The sequence below is a fragment of the Cannabis sativa genome, chromosome 2 (assembly GCF_029168945.1).
Source record: "Cannabis sativa cultivar Pink pepper isolate KNU-18-1 chromosome 2, ASM2916894v1, whole genome shotgun sequence".
Taxonomy (NCBI): Eukaryota; Viridiplantae; Streptophyta; class Magnoliopsida; order Rosales; family Cannabaceae; genus Cannabis; species Cannabis sativa.
This window is the reverse complement of record NC_083602.1, coordinates 88388958-88406228: the sequence shown is the minus strand read 5'-3', so window position 1 is coordinate 88406228 and position 17271 is coordinate 88388958. Positions and strand designations below refer to the sequence as shown.

General features: G+C 30.4%; 2 protein-coding genes across 2 annotated transcripts; one reads left to right on the top strand and one right to left on the bottom strand.

Moving 5' to 3' along the window:
* The first annotated feature begins 10399 nt into the window (after nt 1-10399).
* On the top strand, nt 10400-11217 carry LOC115718753 (uncharacterized). The gene has a single exon (XM_030647576.2). The coding sequence runs from the start codon at nt 10542-10544 to the stop codon at nt 10974-10976; it is 435 nt and encodes a 144-aa protein (XP_030503436.1). The 5' UTR covers nt 10400-10541; the 3' UTR covers nt 10977-11217.
* Nucleotides 11218-13575: 2358 nt separating this feature from the next.
* On the bottom strand, nt 13576-17071 carry LOC115718917 (receptor-like protein kinase HERK 1). Its single transcript, XM_030647736.2, has 2 exons — nt 16636-17071; nt 13576-16531 (listed from the first exon to the last, which is right to left on the bottom strand). The coding sequence occupies exon 2, from the start codon at nt 16504-16506 to the stop codon at nt 14011-14013; it is 2496 nt and encodes an 831-aa protein (XP_030503596.1). The 5' UTR covers nt 16507-16531; nt 16636-17071; the 3' UTR covers nt 13576-14010.
* Nucleotides 17072-17271: the final 200 nt, after the last annotated feature.

Sequence of the window (17271 nt, the reverse complement as noted above, 5' to 3'; positions counted from 1 at the left end):
AATTTTGTTTTATTTATTTATTTTTTATAAAATCACACTCTTTATAGCATTTCAATTAGTGGTATGCAACACTAATATGAGAGGAGCTAGACCATAAAATAAAATTGAGAATGTGCGATTATATATTTGTATATTATTTTAAGATTTCAAAAGTTTAATAAAATTATGGTATAGAATTAGATATAATAAAATATAAAATAATACATAATTATGTTAAAGTAATTTTAGTGTAATAATATTTTACATTTCACCTTACTTATAGTTGTTTAGTTCAAATCCCAACAATAATATATATTTTTTTTTAATAAATTATAACATTTTATTAATAGCAATTAGTTAAAATAATAATTTGCAATCTAATTGAGATATCTTCCATATTATAACATTTTATTAATAGCAATTAGTTAAAATAATAATTTGCAATCTAATTGAGATATCTTCCATATTAGAGACATGACCAGCTGAACAATATTATTTTAGTTCTCTTACACAAATAAAAAAAAAATAAAGTAAGTATGAAATGTTAAACTTGCAAAAATTTACCATTACACTAAATGATATTACTAAGTATTTGTATAAATGCCAAATTTTTTATTTAGAGATAAGCTTTAAATATTTATGACTGATCCTAATTTCAGGTGAGCCGATATCCCTAGTATATATATAGAATGAGTTGACGTCTAATGAAAGATTATAATAATAATAATTAATAATTAAATTAAAATGTGTGAAACACAATATTAAATTATACTAATAAATAATAATAATATAACACATATATATATGTAATATGGATTATCGACCATTACTTACATTATTTCAGTAATAATAAGAAAAAAACATTAATATTCATCCAAATTTTGATTCTCTTTGAATTTTTATAACATCAATAAGGCACAACAAATAAAAGTTAGCTGTAAAGATAAAACAGAGAAAAACATATATTTTAGCATAAAATTCCCTAAATGGTTTTCTATATGTTTATAACTAAATAAAAAGAATTAATTAATGATGTAAATGTAATGAGGGTTGGTTGATATATCAAATAAAGTTTACTAAAAAGGGAAAATGTTTACATAAAAATAATTGAGTTTGGCCGGCATTTTTAGTAATTGGTATTCATTTTTCTGTGAAGTAGAATTGAGTGGCCTACTTCTGTTGTGTATGTCATTTATATATTATTTGTATGTTGAAGTGTCCTTATCAAGACTTAAAAAAACACTAATAATTAGAGCAAAGGCAAGGCCGGTGAAGGTTTATTTTTAGGAAAATATACAAAGTAGAGAGAAACTAGTTTATTTTTAATATAATGTACAACATTGGGGGTTCAAATTTCATCTCATTTCAATCAAAAGTTACACAAGAAATAAAATGCTTACGAAAATGACCAATGCTATAAGGGCATCAATAATGTTACTTAATTGGCCACATCACCATTTTCCAATAAATTCAAAATTTATTTGTTAAAAAAAACTATATAAATAGTGTCTAATTTGAAATGCTAAAAGGTTATTACTTTCCTCAGTGTTATATTGTTATTTGTGCAATTAAATATTAGACCTCATGTAATTTAATATAATAGTTTTTAAAAAATATCACTAACTAATCGTAAAGAGACATGTCTAAAAAGTACTAGACACTATTGATGTCTAATAACAATGCCCTTGCTAATATATTTCACAATCTTTCGCCTCACAAATATCTTTTTGATAAATCTTAATCTTTATATTAAATTACTTCATTCATCATCAATTAATTTTAAAATAAAATTTAATATTACTTTTTTTATCATATTTGCCAAAACCCACATGGCTATAAGATGGGCAATAGAAACTTACTATACCTTATAAACCACATTCCACATTCTAGCACTTTGAAAGATTGTAAAATATATGTAACACATTATAATTAATTTTCTTAAAAAAAAAAAAAACACATTATAATTAATGACTTGCACCATATTAATTAGAGATGACAATGGGTTTGGTATAGATAGGTATGCCTATATAGCCTATTGTATAAACTTACCCTACATTTATATCAATATTTCTATTTTTTTGAATAGTAGTTCTTTATTTACTCTATAATTATATTAATTCATTTTTGTAACTTTTTTAGTGTTGTGTTAGGTTGCTATTTTAAATGACATTTTGAGGCATGATATTTTTTCATTGAGAATCTTATTATTAATTAATGAGATGCGGATCAAATAATAATAAAATAGAATTAACCATATACTTTGAGTTCCCCATGACATTCATGACATGAAATAGAGCCTTATTAAAAAAGTTTCGAGAGTTATAAAGAAAACTTCGAGCATTAAGTATTAACATACTCAAAATGATAGTAAGATAAATGAAAAATTGTCACTTAAAATTGACAAAAATAGTAAAAGAGAAATATATAATAGGATTTGTGGTAGTCCTACAACAAAAAAGTATTTTGTAACCTTATAAGGTTATCCAGTATAGTTTCACCTCTTGTTCTTCCTCTACTTGCATGGCTATAGCTTTCTTGCCAAATAACAACTCGGATGCAATATTCTCATTGACATCTCGAGTTGTCCTTTAGACTATCCTCGCAAGAAAGCGGCCAGAGACTTGCTTACTTGACTCTTCAAGGAGCAATACATACTTGTTTGCATCCAAAGATACTTAGCGAACATCGCAAATGTTTGCTAATGATTCAAACATCCATTTAGAAAGTGACACGTGTTGGATGGCTCACATGCTCCCAAGAGAGCCTCACAATAATGCAACAAATAATAACTCATTACTTTTCAAAAGAAAGAAAAGTAAAAGAAAAAAGAAATTAAGAGTACTATAACTCATTACTTAGCTAGGTGTGTATGTTAATTTCATGGGAGAGGAAATGTGTACGGAATATATAATGTCACACTCACACAAGTATTACTATTTACTAATATAACAAATTGGAGTGCATATTTGGTGAATACTTAATTCTTTTAAATGCTTTAACACTAAGGAAGAGAAAAAATTGAAAATAACTTTTAATTGAGATTTTTATTATAGCTGAAAAGTACTATTTGGATTTATCATGGTTTTATATTATCAAACAAGCTGGCAAGTAAATCAATATCTATAGTCGTCTCTTTTAATATTTTGCCTTAAATTTATTGCATATGTTGCACGAAATAATGAAGAGATAGTTGAGATAGACAAGTAAATCCTTTTCATTTTTTATAACATTAACTAGCTGCTACCCTAGTGTACTATATATGATTAGTGCATATTACTTCCAAAGTTAGTTTTATATATACGTATCTATATGTCTTTGTATATTAAGGGTAATTAACAGATGTTAATTTTAACATTTTTTTTCCTAATGAGTATTAGTCTTAATCAATTAATTAATCTAGAATCATTCAAACTCCTACACTCTCAAACCAAAAAACTAGGTTATCTTCATCATTTTGCAGCCATTGCAGTTACTAGTTAGGAATTAAGTGAGAAACAAGCCTCCATTGCCAAGGAACAATAAATGTAATTCTAGCTTCATTTCTTCTTTAGTTTTCTTAAGAGAAAAGTTTAAGTTGGTTATGTATTTTTGTGTAGGAGCCTTTGTAGGTTTGGGATGTTTCCTAGACTAATTTAGGACTGTTTAAGACCTATTAGAGTGGCTGTAGGTGTTTGAAGTGGGTGTTGAGCAAGTTTGAGTTTATGAACTCAAATTTGGCTCAAAAATAACAATTTGGGATTCTTTGAGTTATGCTTGTTGTTGCTTGATGAAACATATTTATTTTGGTCTAAATAGGTGTTCTAGAGAGTTTGATATAAGGTTGGGTTAGAATTGAGGCTGAAAAACCATATTTTTTTTTGTGCTGTAGAAACGATCGACTATTTTTACAGGGAGCAAAAAACCGGCTTGCCATTTTGAAACTTTTCGGGACGGCCAAAATTCGTATTTTGACCATAATTTTTCACTCGGATATCTATTTTAGTCGTTCTATAAATCGTTTCAAAGCGCTTGAGAAACTCTTCAGCATGAGATATATTTTAGAGCCAAAAATATTTGATTTATTTTAGGATATTTTCATCGCATAGTTCGATAGGAAACCCTAAAGTATTTACTAATATTAGAAAGTATTCTAGAGTAAACACTTATCTATTTTACGCTATTGTGACTTAGGACCACTAATCATCGAGCACCAATTTTCACTCAGGTTGACCAATATACTTGAATTTAGAATTGAGGTAAAATTAGCATAATACACATACATATGGACATGATTATGTTTGCCAATAATATGATTATGCTAGTAAGTTTGTTAAAGGAAATACATGTGATTGCATATTACATGTTATGAATGTATGAATTGTTGCTATCATCACTAGTGTAGGTACAGTACGTTGTGCATATGGTATAGTTCATTACATAATTGAGAGAATACAACATAGTAGTGTTGCCTACACTAATACTGGAAGGGTACTGAGTGCATGTGTAAAACAAACATCTATATCCCACACTAGTACCGGACGGGTATGAATTATAAAGAAAGTATAACATAGTAGCGTTATCCACACAAGTATTGAACGGGTACAAAGTACATGTGTATAACGAACAATTGTACTTATAGTACAAACAAACCCTACTAATACCAATTCTGAAAGGTTACTGGGTACATGTGGTATAGAGGTCATACTATCGTTAAGAACATTCAAGACTCATAAAAGGCGTTGGACGCAAACATACTTATAACCAGGTGTATGAGCGCTTGGGTTATGAGATAAGCTATACATATATGACATTCTTGATTTATCTATTATGACTTGTTGATAGGTGTATGGATGCCTAGTCTATGTTTATGTTTAATGCTTTTTTTACTGAATTTGTCGACTCACAAATGCTATGTTATGTGCCGGTAAGAGCTTGTCTTATACTGATTAACAATAAGTCTGGAGCTTAATGAAGATTGTACATATCTCAGCGATTAGACCTGGAGTATTCAGATCGTTTGGACGACATGGGCTCATACTTATTGTTAATTCTAATTTTGGCATATTTAATTGACAAAAATATTTTATTATTCTTTGTATATTTCGGCTGGCATATATTGATATGGTTTCCCTATTTGTGTATATCTAAACTTGGAAGGAAAGTTGACTAGCTTTCCTATTTATGGAAATTGAGGTAAATATGGTAAGTTTTGATTACACATTGATTCTTTGCTAACCAGCTGTTTTTCTGATCTTGTGTTGAGTTTCCCATTTTCTAAGATCAGGTTTCTTGAAGAGAAAACCGGAGCTAAACTTTCCTTTTCTATAAAAGGAAAGTTGTAGTTACTGCCCACGATTCTGTAGGTACAGAAACGGAAATTCCTGGACTGATTGAAGAATTATTTTAGGGAAGTTTCTAGTGGGTTGAGGTCTTGTTCAGACCGAATGTAAGCTGTCTATGAGATGTATATTCATTATAAATACATCCTATAGCTGCTAGGTTTTGCATCTCTTTCACACACTTAGAATTATATTCATATCTTAAGGAAAGAGTGTCTTTGTTTTGTTGATCTCTTTCATTCACTTTCATATCTTAAGGAAAGAGTGTCTTTGTTTAGTACCTCTCTTGGTACCTCTCTTGTATCTTTGAATTCCATTCATATCTTTAGAAAAGAGAGTCTTTGTTATGTAGAGAAGAGTTGTTCTACTCTTACTCTGTTTATTTGTTGTTTGTATTGTCTTGAGTCTGTATTCAAGTCTACAACGAAGAAGAACATCAGTGCACCTTCAGGAGAAGGGTATTTACAAGCTTTCGGGAGATTGCTTTTGAAGTCTTGCATCGGGAGGATACAAGCACACCTTCGGGAGAAGGGTTTTACAAGCTTTCGGGAGATTGCTTTTGAAGTCTTGCATCGAGATGATACAAGCACACAACCTTCGGGAGATGGTTGTATAGGCTTTCGGGAGATAGCCTTTAAGCCTTGAATCGGGAGGATTCAAGTACTCTTCAAGGTGATCGAAGGGAGTTCGAGCTCTTGGAGTTATATCAAGATTCGGTTAGTAGGTGGAATACATCAAGCTTGCGGCATACAATAAGAGGGAGTCTATTTATGCATAAGTCATTTACTTTGTATTTTTGATACCGATCTAATGAATCTTATCTCTGGGCGTGGCCCCGTGGACTAGTAACAATCTGAAAGGATTGTTGAAACCACGTACAAAAATCTTGTGTGTTTTTACTTTTATGCACTGTTTGTTTTTCTGGGTTTCTTTGGAGTTACAGAGTTATATTCTGTAACTACGGAAAAACTGTTTTCAGTACCAGTTTCATTATTCCGCATTTAATTAATCACTTAATTAAATAATCAAACTGGGAATATTTAAATACGGAATTTCACTTATTATGTACTTATTTATAAAATGTAGAAACATGATCCCAAATTTTGTAAACATATTGTACAATTTATGCTTATTATAAAAGTTTAAATTTAAATCTTGTTTTTCATCAAACATTTTAATTAGCAAAGATTGCACAATAATTTAGATAGCGCTGTAGCATGCCTAAGCCATTAGAGCGTTACAAACTCAACCAGAAGGTGATTGGCAGAGGTAGAACCAAGAATGGATTGTACATGCTAGATCTTTCACCAGCTGCTCATGTTTTGGCAATCTTTGTAGACCTATGGTATTCAAGACTAGGACTCTTATCTCAAAAGTTTTTAACCTTACTTAGTAAATTCTTTATATAAACAAACACACTGTTATATCTTTCCTATAGCTAAACAAAGAAAATGGTTTTTTCCAAATAACAATAACTTTGCAAAAAATAAATTTGATTTAATCTATTGTGATGTTTGAGAGCACTATCATATTCCTTCTCATTCGAACTACAAGTATTTTATAACTTTATTACTTGATGATCATTCATATTTTACTTGGATATACTTATTGAAACAAAAATTTGATGTGATAAACATTTGTTGAAGGTATTTATGGAAATGAGTAGATGATCATGGAGGTTTGGGTTATGTGTCTTGGACTAATATTTGTAGACCAAAGAAAGAAGATGGTTTGGGATTTAGAAAATTGCTCTAACGGAACCAAGCTACTTTGGGTAAATATGTTTTGGCTGTAGTAACAAAACAAGACATTTTGTAGGTTAAATGGGTGAACAATGTTACTTAAAAAGTGATAGTTGGTGCAACTATGAGGCAAAATATGAAGAACAAAATGAAGAGTTATATATGACAGAATGTCATGAGTTACGATAATATAAATATATAATTAGCTTTGGTTATGAAGTTCTGAGTATAAAGGAGGAGAAAAAGAGCTAATATGGGCATGTTTGGGAGCGTTTTAATATTCCTCGAACATCGAATTATTCTATGGTTGGCGATATTGGAAAGATTGCAAACAAATAAAGACAGACTTTTTTATTTCAAAATCTACAATGACTAAGTATGCTTAATATGTGGAAGTAATTAATAATGAATCAATCGATCATTTATTCTTTGAATGTCATTATAGTAAAGTTTGTTTTCAGGCCGGTAATTGAAGAATGGTTGGGTTTGGATTGCACCGGTACTGATTTGAAAATGTTGATGATCTGGTTTGAGAGTTCTCCATTTCCACCTTTCAGGAAGTAATAATTTTTTGCTTTAGCTATGGCTGCCATATGTTTATCATTTTTGGAGGTGTCGAAATATTGTGTTGTGGCAATCAAAATTATTCATGATTTTGCTTAAAAAAAATAAAAAAGAAGGATATAATGTGGTGAAAATCTTTGTAAAAGGTATAATCATGTATAGAAAAAAATTTCAGGCCATTGTTCTTGTAACAGTTTTATTAAATACAACTTACTATTGATTTAATTAGCAAAAAAAAAAAATATATCGTAAAAATAAAAACAAAAAACTCATATTAACATCTAATTTTATTTTTTTTATTTTTAGTGTATTATGTATTTTTTTTAAAAAAATTTGCGTCTTATTCATTTAGATTTTCCATTATTATTTAATGAAAATACAATATTAATTCTTACAAGAGTTAGTAAGATTAGGAGAGAGCTATGTTAACTCAAAGCAATTAATATTCCACAATGCTTACCACAAATGAAGAAAGTACTGTAACTGTAAAACAGTATTAATTTGGAGACTAATATAGTTACTTGGAAACATATATATACAAGCCTTGATATATATATATATATAGCTGATATGGCGACTAATATATATATGAGCTATGGGTGACTATTCAATGGTTACATTTTTATTGTAACCATATGGTTACATTTTTTTTTGACCTGTAATAGCAGGTTACTAAAAGGTAGACTTTCCTTTTTTAGAATTAATTAATTATAATTAACTATTTTCTTAAAATAATTAATTAAATAGTAGACATTCCTTTTTTAGAATTAATTAATTATAATTAACTATTTTCTTAAAATAATTAATTAAATACTCAACAAGACCTCTTTTAGCAATTAATATTTATATTTAAATCCTTACTTGAATTATTTCAATAATTAAGCCATTTAATTATAATATTTACAATAATTTTTTTTTTTACAAAAATTAAACTTCTTTTGACACAAATTAAAATTCTCTTCTTATAATAAATTTTCAAACAATTAATTATTTTTAAATGATATTTAATTATTTTGTTACAATTATATGAACTAAGTAAGAGACCTCAAGCTAATCAATCGATAACAAGTGCAGCCATTTTTTTGCTAAAAAATCCTTCAACTTATTTTATTTTTTACTTTTTAAATATTTAAATAAAAAAATTAAATAATTAAGTGTAATAATTTAAAATTAAGATTACTAGTATAATAAAATTTAAATTATGAAATTATATGTGTATAATTTTAAATTATAAAAAGTTTTGCTATAAAATTTTAAATAATTTAAGTATAAAAAAATAAATTGCTAAAAGATCTTTATATAGTAATAAATTGCAAAAAATTGATTAATAATTATAATTAATTTAATTTTAAAATATAATTAATCTTAATTAAAGTTTTATAAGGAAATAAATGATTAGGTTACTTTCAGGTTACAAGTTATTTATTCTTTATTTTTATTTAATTTCCAAATTAATCACAACCATTTAATAGTAATCCAATGGCTTAAAAAAATGTAACCACAATGGTTACAATAAAAATGTAACTATCGAAACCTCTTCCATATATATATATATATATATATATATATATATATATATATAGCTCATATATATATCTAGTAATTAGTTGGCTTTAGCAATTGCTTCAGTTGTAAAAGCTGGTTGTTGGCTTTTTATATAACTGGGGCCACTTCACATCATTTCTCTAACAGATTCACCTTCTCATATTGTTTCTTACTTATTCATTTTTCTTCTTCGTAAATTAAAATATGTTAATTTTTCTTAAAAAAAATAAAAATAAAAATGTTAATAACGTGGATATAACTAATAAATATATATATAAAAAAAACTATATTAGTCTTATATAATTATTTACTAATAAATCCAGATCATGATGATCTCATTTCAGAATAAATCATCTCATTATTATTATTCTATATATGATTATTAGCACATAAACATGCCTCTCCTGAAATTATAATTTAATTAATTAATTATGCTCATAACACAATTAGTGAGTATATATTAATTTCATTAGAAATGAGTATATATATATTGTAAAGTCAGCTCTTAAAGTTAATTAATTTTCAATATTATAAATATTCGACCGTCGTTAATATAGCTATTTCATTCAACAACCAACCTAATTTTTTAAATTATCATTTGTCCCAAAAATTCTATATATGACCCTCAAATTTATATTATTTGTTTAAAAATTAAATATTTTTAACCAGTGAAACATTTAGGTGCCGTTTGGTAACACTTTTATTTTCTAATTTTTTAATCACAAAGTGAAAGTAAAATTTTTGTTTTTAAAAATTTTATTTTTGAAAAACAAAAATACGTTCTGTAACCACTTTTGTTTTTCAATTTTAAAGACAGAAAACAAAAGTGTGTTCTATAAAGTTTATTTTTATTTTCATTTTTTTTATTTTATTTAAGTTGGGTTTAGGTCCGGGATCAAATTCGGATCCGAGTCAGAGGTCGGGTTCAACACAAGGGCTGTGGGAGAAGATTTGGGTCTGAGTCGTGTCGGAGTCCAAAATATTGATTAAGAAAAAGAACTGTTTAAAAAAACATTGAAAGTGATTTTTTTTGTTTTTAAAATTTTGATTCTCAATTAAAAAATTAAAAATAAAAAATAGTTTTATAGAACATGATTTTAAAAAATATTTTCACTTTTCTAATTTTAAAAATAAAAAACTGATTAAAAAAGTGTTATCAAACGCCACCTTAATTTCTTCAACATAATAATATTATGTATATATGATAAATTAATTCTGAGTAGCTGTAACATTTATAATTCCATCACAATATATTTATGCACACCAAATCATTAGCTCATATCAAAGATAATTTTAATGACAACACCTATTGCTTTCCTTCTTATTCCTATATAAATACACAACCAAAATTCATTTACATATATATGTATAATATATATATCATATAACCAATATGGCAGCCTCCGGTACCATACCAACAAGATCAATAGGGAGGCTGTACAAGTGGCAGGTGTCCGAATCAGACGGTGGCGAATCGGCGAGGCTGCTGGTGGGGCGGCCCGAAGGCGGTGGAATAAGGGCATTGAAGCAGCCTAAGGTGGTGGATAGTGTGTCATGTAGGCAAATGTTTTTGAGGAGTTACACATTTTCCAGGAAAGAAAGTTTTTCTGAGAAAACCAAAAAGTGTCTAGGAAGAGTATTAGTGCTCTTTCGGCTTAAAGGGAGAGGTTTTCAGGACATTAGGAGGCCGAGGAAAAGGACGAATAGGAAGGCGACACCTAAGCACCGCCACGAAATGACGCCTAATGTAGGAGTGAAAGAGGCATTGTCTAAGTTTCGTAGGTTGGTGTTATGTTATTCTCCTTCAAGATCATGTATTATTGATTAATAGTACTTTTTGTGTTGATTATTGATGATGATCAAGTCTAATAATTTGTACTCATAACTCTGCCTTTTGTGTTTTTCATCATTTCAATTTTGTGTGATCGGTTGTTATTATTAAAGGGCAATTTCTACAAGTACATTTAGGCTCATATTTGGATATCAATCAACAAAAATAGTGTAATATTGTTTGTTAAGTGCAATTTTTAATGTTGGAACAAGAGAGATATGTAAACTGTTCTTTTTTATTCTCCCTTTGCCTTATAACATAAGCTAATTAAGAGTACTAATACACTTGTAATGTCAAAAAACAAAATAAAAAATTATATGTCTACATATGTGAGTTATGTATACTCATATGGTTACTCAAGTAAATGAAGCTTAATTTGTTTGGTACAATTTGAATTCCATTCACTTCAGTATCTATGCCAAGGAGTGGTAATTAGAACTAATACTTTAGTTCATACCAAACAAAATTGAAAAGTTAGTGAAATTTTTCCAAGTTTTTAAACACTAGTTACCAATTTCTTGGCCGGTTAATTAGCATTAATTAACAAAACACTGATTAAAGTTTGAGTGTAAAAGTTACTTTTTATTTTAATTTTATTAAATTTGGTAATGGTATCACAATAATGTGTTATTAACTTTCTCAGTATATGGTAATTTATAGTTGGCCACTTGGTTGAAGTTTTTACATGAAATTGTTGATTTTTTAATATGAAAAAGAAGTATTTAGCTGCAGCTTTTCTCAGGTTCAAAGTATATGGTAATCAATTATTAACATTTTGAAAAGAAAAAGCTATAGCAACGAGTTACCAGTTTTCCCAATTTTAGAGTGTATTGTATGATAACCAAATATTAATATTCGTAGTAATAAAACAACAATTAGTTACTAAAACTCCAAAAAACAAGAAGCGACAGGTAACCTGTTACTAAATTTCTTTGGTGGCAAATTCTAAAGGAAGCCCTCACCAAAACTAAACTCCATTTCTCCACATTAATTGGTGTTTGTGCTAACTATACAACTCTGAAATTGAAGATTACTTCCATCTACTTTGGAAGTGTGAATATAGTAAAGCCATCTGGTTTGGCTGCTTATGAAGCCTTAAATTGGTATACTTGTAGTACTGAAATGCTACTATTGGTGCTGTGTTGAGGAATCATAAGGGAGAATTTACAAGGGTGCACAGTGCAATACACATCAGTAAGATTGTTCTTACATGAATGTTATTATGTAAAGTGATTCAAAGAAGGCGATCATGGCTCTTTCAGGACTATTTTGGAGCTTCATTTGTGGGTCCTCAGAACATGCAATTAGGTGGCTCATAGTCATAACATTGCCTGAAAGGAGTGTTGTTCAGTGAAGTTAGTTGTATTCTGTTAGATTGCTGTTGGTTAGTCGGTTAGACTTTTCAGTTAGTTTAGTTATGTCTTAGCTGTCATAACTAATTACAGATGTAATCTTTCTTTGCTCTCCTTTGTATATCTGAAGACTAAAACTCAAGTGTTAAGACCAAAATAACTAAGACCAGATATAACTAACATATCAGTACAAAGATTTATTCTGTTAAGATCTTTGTCTAGTCAGCATTATCTTTCTTCTCTCATATTCTAGGCCTGATCAACTCAAAGATGTAAAAAATATTTAATTTTTCAAATGTAAATATTTGAAGCGCTGTTGGACAGCAACATTGCTGCTATTGTTACTCTTTTAATTTTATTTTTTATTTTATTTTTGGGTCAGTTTAAAAGTATTATAATTAAAAAAATAAAAAATAAGTTCCACTAACGTAACTAGAAGGTAGCTAGCATATTCTTGTACTCGAGTAAGAAGAAGCGTGGAGAGATTTTGAGAGTGTAATCACTTTGAGTTATTGGTGTTTGATGTAGTTAGGAAATCATAAAATGAATTTTTGAAGAAAAAAAATTAGAATAACATAGCCATACTGTATCCATAACAAAATCATAGAGAAATGTTAAGAAGAATCTTAGGTGGCGTTTAATTGGGAGGAATGAAAATATAAAAATAGGAATGGGAACGAGAATAAGAATGAAATAAACTTTAAAATGCATAAAAAAAAAATTAATAAAAAAATCATTAAATTTTTTCTCTGTCATATTGGAATGGTCTTTCATTTCTTTTTAAAATGCAACCAAACAAAAAAAAAGAATTAAAATTGTTTTCTTTCCATTCCATTCTATTTTATTACTTTTAACCAAATGCCACCTTAAAATATCAAGCACTACAAGAGGTGGTGTATCACTAATGGTGCTATATCGATAAATAATATAGAAAACTTGATAACTACTCACAACGTGCTACATCAATATGGTGTTAGTTATCTTAAGATGGCTAATAACAGTAATCAAATTCATAATACTCTGATTTGTGCGGTTGGAAAAAACATACACTTTATGGGACAAAATTTGAGAGTTGTAAATTGTAATTAGCAGTTCTTTAATCACATGACCCAACAAGGCTAAAAGCACATATAGTAATTATTCTTCTCAAACATAACCATGTAACAAAAAGAAGAGTGGATATATAATTATTGGGAACTAGCATTATTGGGAAACTAGTATGCTGCTGCAAGATTAGTACTCAGTTTTAGATGAACCAACAGAGCATATATATATATAAATGAAGATAAAACTTATACAATATCCTTAAACCAATGTTATCAAATACCAATTACACAAATTTTCTTCTCACACATGAAAAGATCCAGTTCTCACAAAATCTACTTCAATATTTAGTAATAATAATAATAATAAGACAACACAAAAGTGTTAGCTAACAGTCTTGTAATTGAATTGGCCAAAACTCACTACACCCCACCATCCCTTCTGTACAAAAGAGAACTCAAGAAACTTTTTCACCTTAATTTTAACATATAACAAAGAAATAGTCTTTTTCATCTTACCCCCCAAAGAAATTGATCTTATCTACTGTTTGATGTTGATCAGTGGACAAGCCACAGAAGTGTAGTTATCCCTTGGGGTGAGGAGGATGACATATTTTTGTACTTGGTAGGACTCAGTCACCTGCCCTCAGATTTGACCAGCTGGGAGAACACCCTGCTCATGGAAACACCCGAAAGATCATCCACACCGGTCATTTCAACGCCTGAAACAGTTGTGTCGAGGTTGGTGAAGTTGTTAACTTGTGGGGAGAGCTCCCCGATCACATTGGTACTGTTTTCTTCAGGATCACCAAGAATTACTGCCTCTTGAAGTTGAAGAGCATATTCCAAATTCCACAATACATCTCCCATTGAAGGCCTATCAACACCATAGTCAGCAAGGCATTTCTCTGCTGTTTCAGCAAACTTTCTGAGTGAATCTGGTCTAATCTTTCCTACAAGAGTAGAGTCTATGATTTGATCCAATTGCCCTTTTGTTTGCCATTTCATTGCCCATTCAGCTAAATTGACCATTTCTCTTGGGAGTGTTGGATCTATCACTGGCCTTGCACAAAGGACTTCAAACAAAACCACCCCAAATGAATAAACATCTGATTTTTCTGTTAGTTGTTGCCTTCTGAAATATTCGGGATCAAGGTACCCAAAACTCCCTTTCACTGCAGTACTCACATGAGTTTGATCAATTTCTGGCCCTGCTTTGGAAAGACCGAAATCAGCAACTTTGGCCATGAGATTTTCATCAACCAAAATGTTTGCAGACTTCACATCGCGGTGAATAACTGCTTTAGCATAGCCAGTGTGAAGGTAATGGAGTCCTCTAGCTGCACCAATGCATATTTCAAGCCTTTGTTTCCAACTTAAACTTGGAAGACCGGAACCGTACAGATGACTCTTCAGTGTCCCGTTCTCCATGTATTCATAAACCAAGATCATCTCATTCTTCTCATCACAGTATCCAATCAATGAAACAAGATGGCGATGACGAAACTGAGAAAGCATCTCAATTTCGGTTTGGAACTCAGCAAGCCCTTGTTGTGATTTTGGATTTCCTCTCTTAACAGCCACTTTAGTCCCATCACTCAAAACACCTTTGTAAACCTTCCCAAAACCACCAATACCAATAACCCAATTCTCATCAAAACTGTGTGTAGCCTCTTGAAGTGCATTAAAGGGAATTCGATAACCATGGTTGGAAGCAATACTAGTGGTTGTTCTAGTGGAATATTTACTTCCCATGGTGTGGGAACCATTAATGGATAAAGGAATCCATGTCTTGGAGTGGCCTTGTTCAGCCATTCTTCTCCTTCTTCTACACAAGAGAAAGAAAACCAAAGCAAATATCACTACAACAAAAGCTCCTACACTCACACCAACAATTAATCCTACATTCTTCTTTGAGCTCGAACCCGAAGGAGAAAAGTCAGAATTACTGAGACTTCCCTTGGAATTGCTCATTTTCATGATCTCCAATCCATTCAAAATGCCATTGGGGTCAACATCAGGTAAAGTTGAAGGTCCAATACTCACACTAAGATTATTGCTAGGTGCTGGAAGTGTAACGAAATCCGAATAAATTGCAGTAGCCAAAACATTAAATGCAGCACCAGTGAGATCAAGATTAGGAGCAACATTCCAAGAATCCACATACACATTGAAATAGAGTGAATTAGGTGAAGAACTAACTATATCACAAAAGTGAAACCTTATGAAGTAACGAAATCCCGGTTCCACCTTGAACACCCAAGTCACATTGTAATTGTTGTGTGGATCATTTTCAGCAGCCATGGCTGTTGCTGTTCCATAGACTGAACTTGGAGCAGTATCAGGGGTTGCCAAACCATCAGTATACTTGACAGCCTTAATATTTGAGACATTTCTTACACCATTTTTGGTTACAAGAAAACTCTGATCAGGAACCCAAGTTCTCCAAAGGGTATCATTATCAAATGACACCATTGAGCCACCCATGTTAACCCTGGCAACAGTCTCCAAAGCCAAAGAGGTCAAACCATTAAAATCTTGCCTTGTATCAGCTGTGTTGGCATCATCTGTTATAAGCAAATCAGGGACTGAAACAACCTCTATAGCATTCAAGAAGGCAAAGGAATTCTCTAAAGGTGTTAAGGTGATAACAAGACTATTAGAGGTTGTATTTACTGAAAATTCTTTCACAGAAGCACCAGAAGCACTGAAATGGTTTAGAAGGACATGGTTTTCTGTTGAAACAGCAAATTTTGCTGTGTTCAAGTTGTAAGAATTGTAAACAAATGGAAAGAAATAAAGGCGGATCCAGAGTCTTTCATTTGGGGTGACAGAGAAAGTGTATTGTGAGGTTTCAGTAAAGACTCTAGCTGTTTGATAAAGGGGAGAATCACTAGAAGAAGTGATTGATTTCAAGTTGGTTTTTGCAAGAACATCTTGAGAGGTTGATAAATACTTTAAACCAGACTTATCAGATACAAAAACACGGCTACCAACTTTAGTATCTGAGGATGATCCACAGTCTATGAGGTAATTATCTGTTGGAGTAAATCCAATACAAAGGCATAATAAACACAAAACTAACCAAACCCAGATGAGAAGTTCTACCTCTCTAACTCTACAACCCATCATCAGGAAGAAAAATGAAAGCTTGAAACTTTACACACAAACAAAAGAAAAAAAAAAAAAAGATTGGATTTTTATTCTTTTGTTGGTCTCTTGGGAACTTAAAAAAAAACAAGGAAGAGAAAAAGGAATCACCTTTGATGAAATGACTGTAATTGAGAGAGACCCAGATGCGGTTCCCCTTTAAGAGAGGCAAAAATGAACTGTGTATAGGCTTTTGAGGGTTCGCAGACAGTTTTATTGCAAATGGGGAAGGTCAATCAATCATTATGAATAAATCTTGGGAAAACATTATAAGCTCAGCTGTAATGAACTTGATGACAACCTTAGAAACCAGATATGACAGGCTCTCATGGTTCTTTCCTTTTCTTTTTTTTTTTTTTTTTTCAACTCAACAAAAAACAATATAATATAACAACAACAACAACTACAAACACAGTCAAAGAAAGATGGTGGGAATCTGAATGAAATAATGAGAGAAGCCGGCTTCCATGTCTGAGAGAGCTGACCTTGTTTAACAAAAAAGAGTGAAAAACCAAAAAAGTAAAACTAAAAAAAAAAACAGCACACAATTTATGAGGATGGGTCTTATTTATATTGTAATGTAAATAAGTTTGTAGCTTATTATTAGTTTTTGCAGGTTGGGTTGATGGAATTTACTCTTTGTGGTCCTGCAAATGATAAAAGAAGGAAGGTAAAGATTATTTGGAAATTGATTAATTTTTGGTATAAATATTTAAGTTTTATTTCTCGTTCAAAATAAATATTTAA

Coding starts and splice junctions, on each gene's coding strand:
- LOC115718753 (XM_030647576.2), top strand. CDS start 10,542: ATGGCAGCCTCCGGTACCATACCAACAAGATCAATAGGGAGGCTGTAC.
- LOC115718917 (XM_030647736.2), bottom strand. CDS start 16,506: ATGATGGGTTGTAGAGTTAGAGAGGTAGAACTTCTCATCTGGGTTTGG.